Here is an 8,374-nt window from a genome sequence, read left to right on the forward strand (position 1 = left end):
GCTGCGGCAAGGGCTCAGGGCAGCCTGAACTGAGGGCTTCTTCTGCCATTCTACCCAGGCAGCCCGGGCTCTTCCCCTCCCCCAGCGGTGCCTACTGTGGCTGGAGGCTTGAACTTCTGTCAGATAAATCTGAGATAGCCCAGGCTCAGGGCTTCTTCCCCTTCTGCTGAGCTGCTCCACACGAATCACAGGCTGATTCCCACATTCTGTTCATTCCCTCTGAAGCACCTGGCACTGGGCACTGTCAGAAGACAGGCTACTGGGCTACTTGGACCATTGGTTTTACCCAGTGTGGCCATTCTGATCTTCTTAATTAGACCCCAGATATATTTGCCTCCTGCTGCAACCCACTATACCCTACCCGCCTCCCAGAGCTGAAATAGATCCCAGGAGTCCTGATGGGGTCTCTCTCTCTATATACAGAGTTAGTGAAGAGAGCAGGGCATTGGGGAGAAGACGCATAGCAGGGTCAAGGCTTGACAGAAGAGATGGGGCAAGATTGTAATTTCAGGCATTTAGCTAACAGCAATTAGAAAGGTCACAACCAAGTGTAGTGTACATAATCTGACTCCCCAGTTCATCACATTGACACAGGACAGTTAGGACAGGACAGGATTTAATCTCTCTGTCTGTCCAGTAAGTGATTCAGGGAAGAGGCCCCAGCATCATGCACCAACCAACTCCGCATGGAGCTCAATCTGAGAGCCAGAGCACAAGGAGGAAACATTTAGGTCTCTTTATAAGTAAAGAGCTGAAGCAGCCTGTCCCGCATCTGTTTGGTTCTCACCCCATAGATGATGGGGTGTAGCATGGGGGGCACCAGCAGGTTCACACTGGCAATGAGAACGAGGAATTCCCAGGGCACATTGTGGCCAAACCTGTGCGTGAGAGAGGAGAAGAAATCTGGTATGTATAAAGCTAAGATGGCACAAAGATGAGAGATGCAGGTCCCAAAAGTCTTGAGCTGGGCATATTTTGTGGGGAGGCAGAAGATGACCTTGAGGATCAGAGTATAAGACACAGTGATAAAAAACAAATCCATTCCAGTCACAGACAGAAGATCAAACAGGCCATAGTAACTACTGATGCTGAAGTCAGCACAGGCCAGCTTCACCACAGCTATATGCCCACAACAAAAGTGGGGGATGATATTGGTTCTGCAATATGGCCACCGCCTTGCCAGGAAGGGATAAGGTAATGTGATTATGCCACTGCGCAGCACCACAGCCAGGCCTATCTTGGCCACAACAGAGTTTGTCAGGATGGTGGAATATCTCAGGGGATGGCAGATGGCCACAAAGCGATCAAAAGCCATGGCCATAAGGATTCCAGACTCCATTGCTGAGAAGCAGTGAATGAAATACATCTGGGTGAGGCAGGCACTGAAACTGATCTCCCTGGAACTGAACCAGAAAATGCTCAGCATTTTGGGTATGGTGGATGTGGACATGACCAGGTCGGTGACAGCCAGCATGCAGAGGAAATAGAACATGGGCCCGTGAAGGCTCGGATCCATTTTAACGATGAACAGGATGGTGAAGTTACCCAACACGGCTATGATGTACATAGCACAGAAGGGAATGGAGATCCAGATATGGGCTGCCTCTAGGCCAGGAATGCCAAGTAGGATGAAGGTGGAGGGGTTGCTGAAGTCGGTTGTGTTCGAATCTGACATGGTATAAGGGAGAAAGTGTCCAACTCTGGGGCATAAGGGTGTCTTCTGCATTTAGCGTATGCTCCCCTGACTTCCTGTGTGTTCCCAGGATCTCGGGTGATGGTCACAGTAGAAATGCCTGCATGGAGAGACAACATTAATATGAGACACTGCATGCAGTAGTGGAGGCTGTTCTCATGGGAGAAGCAGATTGATCACTCTACGCACACTGCAAAAATAACATTTTCATTATTCACAGAGAAATGCTATGAAAAATGACCCTGCTAAATCCAGTTCCACAATTTTATTATGCTGCTTGCGTTAATAATTCCTACACTTTGTGGTGGAGAACCTTAAGAGGTGCCAGCAGGAAACACAAGTGTGGATAGTGGTTATCTATCATTGTTCCGTAATGCCATGAGAACCAGGATAGGAAGTTCATACTGAAGGGAGTTCCCCATTCATCCAGTTGCTCAAAATCACCAATGGGAAAAATACAAACTTTTGGGATGACATGTGCTGGGAGAAACATCCCAACTAGAACATACCTCTGGGGAAAGACCTGGGTGCCATTGACAGCAGCTCGTCATTCGCAGCAGTGGAGAAAGCAAAACAATGTTCAGATCTCTAAGATATGGGATGGAGAATAACATGTTGGCGATATATGTTCAGTTTTGGTCACCCAGTCTCTGTTAAGGGCACAGCATATGTAAAGGGGATTTCCAAGACAGGCTTTGAGAATGGGGGAGACTGACATATGCAAACAGATAGAAGAGTCTGGGACTCTTTCGTTTGCACAGGAGACAAAGAAGAGAGCGTATGATATAGGAGAGAAAAATAAAAAATGAAACTAATTTACATTCAGATGGACAGTTCCAACCAGTACTATCGATAGACACTTAGTGCTCCAAGAGGACTAATTCCCCAACCTGGGGAAAATTATCAGCAAAACTGATTGGGAGGAAAAATGTAAACAGAAAAATGTGAATGCATATTGGTAATTCTTTGATAACAGTTTATTAGGATTAGAGTTAGTCAACAAAGTGAATAACTTTGGGTAAAAATCCTAATCCATGGCAAAGTGAAGGCAGCAAGGGGTGGGGGGTGGGGGAAAGCAATATATAACAAAGAGGAAAAAGGGGAAATGGATTGCGAAGAACAGAAATTGCAAGTTAAGAAAATTCATAAGGGAAGTTAAGATATCAGGGAAACCTGCATGTTTGACAGGGCTATGAATCACAAAAAGGAATTTATTAAGTACATTACCATCAAGAGAAATCCTGGAAAAGTTTTATGTCAATTCCTGTGTTAAATGTAAAGTATTAAAAAAAAAAGGGAAAGATTTTCTTATAAAATATTTGACTAGGTTATGAAACAACGGAAAAAGTGATATGAGGTTAGTAAAAAAAAAAAGGTCTAGATATGTAAATACCTGTCACCAACAGAGTTTATGCAAAACAGATATTGTCAAACAAACGTGATTTCATCCTTTTATGAGAGTGCACATTGGTTGATCCAGGGAAAAATGCTGATACAATGAACCTTGATTTCTCAGAGGCATTTGATTTAGTAGGGGTAAATAATGAGTTGGTGAGTTGGAGCAGAGAAAGGATTTTGCCTCTTCCCATGGCATTGGTGAAGTAAACTGCATCCAGTTCTGGGGTCCAGATTGGAAAAAAGATGTACTTGGAGAGTGGGCAAAAAGGAGACACTACAATGATTTAAAGATAGAGCAAAGGCTGGATCGTTAGACTTCAATGTGTCTATCTGATCAACTTATCAAAAAGATAATCAAGCGGAGACTTTTGTAGGGAGAAAATCATGCGTAATAATGGGCTCTGTAATCTACCAGACAAAGGGTGAACAAGACCAAAGGGCTGGAAGTGAAAGCCAGGCAAATTACAGATCAAAATTGGGGCCAAATATTTAGCACTGACGGTGATTAACCATTGGGACACACTGTGAAGGAAATTGCTGGATTCTCCAATTCCCCATGTTGGCAGATCCAGACTGGATGATTTTCTGGAAGATCTGCTTGAAGGGTTGTTTACACTTGAAATGCCACAGCCATGCTTCCACAGAGCTTCAATATAGACACTACTTACACAGGTGGAAGGGCTCTCCCCTCAGCACAGGTAATCCCAGAGAGGTGGTAGCGAGGTCGATGGAAGAATTCATCTCATGCTGTCTACACCAGCACACAGATTATCTAACAAATCTTGGAATATATTGGAGATAATTTTTTGTTCCAGAAGTGGAGAAACCTACTAGGAGAGAGGCTGTTCTAGACTTGATTTTGACATATAACGAGGAACTGATTGAGAATTTGAAAGTGAACGGCAACTTGGGGGAAAGTGATCATGAGAGTACACTTATTAAGTTTGTAGATGATATCAAGTTGGGAGGGATTGCAAATCTTTGGGGAATCGGATAAACATGCAAAATGATCTGGAAAAACTGGAGGAAAGGATGATTAAAGGTCTAGAAAACATGACCTATGAGAGAAGACTGAAAGAGCTACATTTGTTTACTCTGAATAAGAAAAGATTGACGTAGGGACATGATAACAGTTTTCAAATACCTAAAAGGTTATTACAAGGAGGGAGAAAAACTGTTCTCCTTAACAACTGAAGAGAAGACAAGAAGCAATGGACTTAACTGCCACGAGGGCAGTTTAGGTTGAACATTAGGAAAAATGTTTCAAAAAAGGCAAATGCTTTGTTAGGTTATATTATCTGAAGTGTAACATGCAGGTCATGGTATGTGATAGCATTCCTCCACTCGGTGTGGATTTGGTCTCAGTTGGAGACTAAGACAAAACAAATCCTGCATCTTGTCAGGGGATAGACTAGCCGTTCTTTGTGTTCCCTTATAACTCTCTGGCTATGTCATTCTATGATATAAAATCCTAGTGTAGACCCGGCCTTAGTGACACACATGTTTTTCTGCTCAATTCAGAGGTAACTGAGTGAAATTTAATGGGTCTGTGTTTTACAGGTGGTCAGACTGGATGATCAAATGGTCCCTTCTGACCTTAAACCCTATGGAGCTATTGATAAAGAAAGTAGATCAGGCATTTATATTTAACGTGCCTCATAAATGAACAAGGGAACATTTAGTTAAATTGAAGGTCTGAACATATAACATTGAGAAAACGTAACTGCTACCATAATTAATATTTGGCCTGTAGAACTCCTTGCTACCAACATTATTGGAGCAAAGAGCATAGAAGAATGGGATTCACGAATGGATTGGCCACTATAGGTGGTGCTGGGGGCATCACCTGTAGTTAAGGCTGTCTGACACCTTCCATTAGAAAAACTCATGTTCAGTTGCTTATAAGTTTGCCAAATTTTAGGTGTTTGGACTGAAATTTCCCATGATGGATGACTATTTCGAGGAGAATTGCTGGTTTTTTTGTTTTTTTTTTTAAGTTTCAGGCATAACAGTTCAGTTGATTTCTCAGGAGAAAGTATGTGTTATCCATGTTGAAAAATTATCATTATTTGTCTAGTGAGGAGCCCTAGCACCGCCAAGCTTTCCAGAAGAGAAAAGTCAGGTAACAGCCCCTGTCCCTTTGCCCTATTAACAGACAGAGCCCCAAAATGCAAGAGGAGGAGGTGACAATGTCTGTGCATTAGCAAATAGCTGTCTACTGACATCTGTGCTCAGTTCCTGCTCCAAGGGGAGTTTTGCCTCATTGAGGCCTGAGCAAAGTACGAGCCGTGGTCTCAGAATCTGGCCTTGTATTGCACATCTACTAACATCTTTCATACTGAAGGATTCACTGTGCCACTGAAATGCATCACTTTGAGGCTGGAGGCCATCAGGCAGGATGAGCAGGGGTGCATAGAAATCAATGACATTTTGGCCAGTGATTCTATAGCAAACTCATCACTTATGGAAAGGGCCCTGGGACGTTCCATGGTTGTGCAGAGTGGAAAGGACACAGACTTACTTTCTATCCATCCACGTCCACGTTACACAGGGATTGTCGATCGGGTGAGCTCCTCAGCAAGAGATGGGTACCTGTGAATTCTGAGACAGAAGTGTCCTCCATAGGAATCCCCCTCAGGTATCTATTACCCACACCTCTCTCAACCCAGCATCTGCAGCAGGATCCCACAATGAGAGACAGCATGGGGATGTTCACCATTTATAGTATAGCTCTGTGCAATCACAGTGGGGTTCGCTCAGCCTCTAGAGAAGAAAGGAGGCTCTGAATGTAAACAGTCTGTAGAGAAGCATGTCTCTGCTTCTTGCTAATTATCCAGCTTTAGGAGTAAACAGTAATTAAGGGACCTTCCCAAAGAGAGATGAGAACTCTGGGGCTCTGCGCTGAGTCAGAGAGGAATTGGCTGCTCTGTACGTTTGTGTGCATGTATTTAAAATTATAGTTGATGAGTAAGAAAACTAGGGATAAAGCCTCACTCTCCAGAGGATCTGATGTCCTGTAAATTCTCAGGATCGATGGGTAGATCGTCGACAGAGAGACCTGGAGAAAGTTGACTAAGAGGAGACACAAGCACTTACAGCAAACACATAGGGCTGTCGCTAAGGGATCAGAGATCAGTACTTCTCACCAGTAACTATCATCGTACTATGTAGCACCTTTCACTGATGAATCTTCAAAACAGCTAGCACAGAAAATCACTACAAACCATCTCAATGATTGGTTAACTGAGGCACAGGGATACATGACTTTTCCAAGGTCACACAGACACGGGCTGACAGAATCCAAGTGTCCTGACTTCCCTTCCATACCCACGGTCTCTCTCTCAGTAAGTGACCACATGACAACAGGGAAATGGACTCACAGTCTTTCAGGGCCTGTTCACTGGCGGGAGGGTAAGGAATTTACTGGGGTGCCACCTGGAACTGGGGACTGCCAAGCCTTCTGGCAAACCAGTCTGGGCCCCCTCTCACACTGTAAGGCTGTGACAAGCTGCAATCATCTCAGGTCTTGCACTTACACAGCTATACACAGACAGGGACACAGCCAGCTGCAGTTACATAAATGCTTCCACTAGCCAGCCATGAAAAGACAAAAGAGAGTTTCCAAGCAATTCCCTTCTGTCATAAACAGATAGCTAAGGGTTAACGTCTCTTTCACCTGGAAAGAAGTAATCTGAACCACCTGACCAGAGGACCAATCAGGAAACAAGACTTTTTCAAATCTGGGTGGAGGGTTTGTTGTGTGTGTGTTCTTTGTTCTTGGGTCTTCTGTCTGTCTGCCTCTCTCTCAGCTATGAGGAGTGATTTCTATTTCCTGCTCTCTAATCTTCTGTTTCCAAGTTGTGAGTACAGAGATCATAAAAGCAATAAGGGTTATTGTTTTTTTTCTTTTGTATTTACATGTCTATAGTTGCTGGAGTGCTTTAAATTGTATTCTTTTTGAATAAGGCTGTTTATTCATATTTCTTTTAAGCAATTGACCCTGTATCTGTCACCTTAATACAGAGAGACCCTTTGTATGTATTGTTCTTTCTTTTTATATAAAGCTTTCTTTTAAGACCTGTTGGAGTTTTTCTTTAGTGAGGAACTCCAGGGAATTGGGTCTGCAGCTCACCAGAGAATTGGTGGGAGGAAGAAGTCTGGGGGGAAATCTGGGTGTGTTAGATTTACTAGCCTGATTTTGCATTCCCTCTGGGTGAAATGGAAAGTGCTTTTTGTTCCAGGACTGGAATTAGGGAGGGTGGACTTCCTCTGCTTAGATTCACGGAGGTTGCTTCTGTGTATCTCTCCAGGAGCACGTGGAGGGGGGGGGGAAGGGAAAAGGTTTATTTCCCTTTGTTGTGAGACTCAAGGGATTTGGGTCTTGGGGTCCCCAGGGAAGGTTTTTGGGGGGACCAGAGTGCCCCAAAACACTCTAATTTTTTGGGTGGTGGCAGCAGTACCAGGTCCAAGCTGGTAACTAAGCCTGGAGGTTTTCATGCTAACCCCCATATTTTGGACGCTAAGGTCCAAATCTGGGACTAAGTTATGACACCTTCAGCTCCCTAATCTAGGACCCAGGAGCTGTTCTGTCTTGCCCTGGCCAAAAGCCTGACCAGTATCAGTTTATTTCCCAGCCTGCCCCTCCCTCAGTGTGGTTAGGACAATACATCAGCCTGAGCAGATTTCCCTTTTACGTTTCAAACAACACCCTGTAGTAAGGAAAACAATATAAACCAGATTTATTAATTACAGGAAGATCGATTGTTTATGTGATTATAAGTAATACTGTAAAGAACAAAGTTGTAAGCTGGGAAATAATCAACATCACAATCAAAGTTCTATACACTAGACAGGCTTTGAATCAAGCAATGTGTCACCCTGATGGCTCAAACAATCCACCAATCTTCCATGCACAGGCTAGAAATCCCTTCAGCTTGGGACCACAGCCCCAGTTCAGTTCCAGGTCCTAACATCTTTCATGTTGAGTTCTGTTGGGAGTGAGACCAAGTGATGATGTTGCTTCCACATTGTATAGCTCCTGCTAAGTAGACAGAGCTTCATTTTCCAAGCAAAATCCACAGCACAATTAGTGGAAAAGAAAAGCCACAAGATGGAGTCCACTGTCCCATGAGCTGATCACATGCCCTCCATGCTTTCAGAACTTTAGGAACAAAAATAACATATGCATACAAACAGTGTAATCATAATTAGCAAATCATATCCTTTCCATTGATGTCTTACACAACATATTTTAAACACTTTGTAAAAATCACATCATAATCA

The 8,374-nt window shown here is 43.6% G+C and overlaps 1 protein-coding gene across 1 annotated transcript; it reads right to left on the reverse strand.

Moving 5' to 3' along the window:
* Positions 1–727: 727 nt before the first annotated feature.
* Positions 728–1,675, reverse strand: LOC127050110 (olfactory receptor 52R1-like). The gene has a single exon (XM_050951670.1). It carries the CDS (start codon positions 1,673–1,675, stop codon positions 728–730), a length of 948 nt encoding a protein of 315 aa, XP_050807627.1.
* Positions 1,676–8,374: the final 6,699 nt, after the last annotated feature.

This window comes from Gopherus flavomarginatus, chromosome 1, assembly GCF_025201925.1.
Source record: "Gopherus flavomarginatus isolate rGopFla2 chromosome 1, rGopFla2.mat.asm, whole genome shotgun sequence".
NCBI classification, from domain to species: domain Eukaryota; kingdom Metazoa; phylum Chordata; order Testudines; family Testudinidae; genus Gopherus; species Gopherus flavomarginatus.

What these genes read in the sequence shown, in the direction of transcription:
- LOC127050110 (XM_050951670.1), bottom strand. Translation starts at nt 1,675, where the DNA reads ATGTCAGATTCGAACACAACCGACTTCAGCAACCCCTCCACCTTCATC.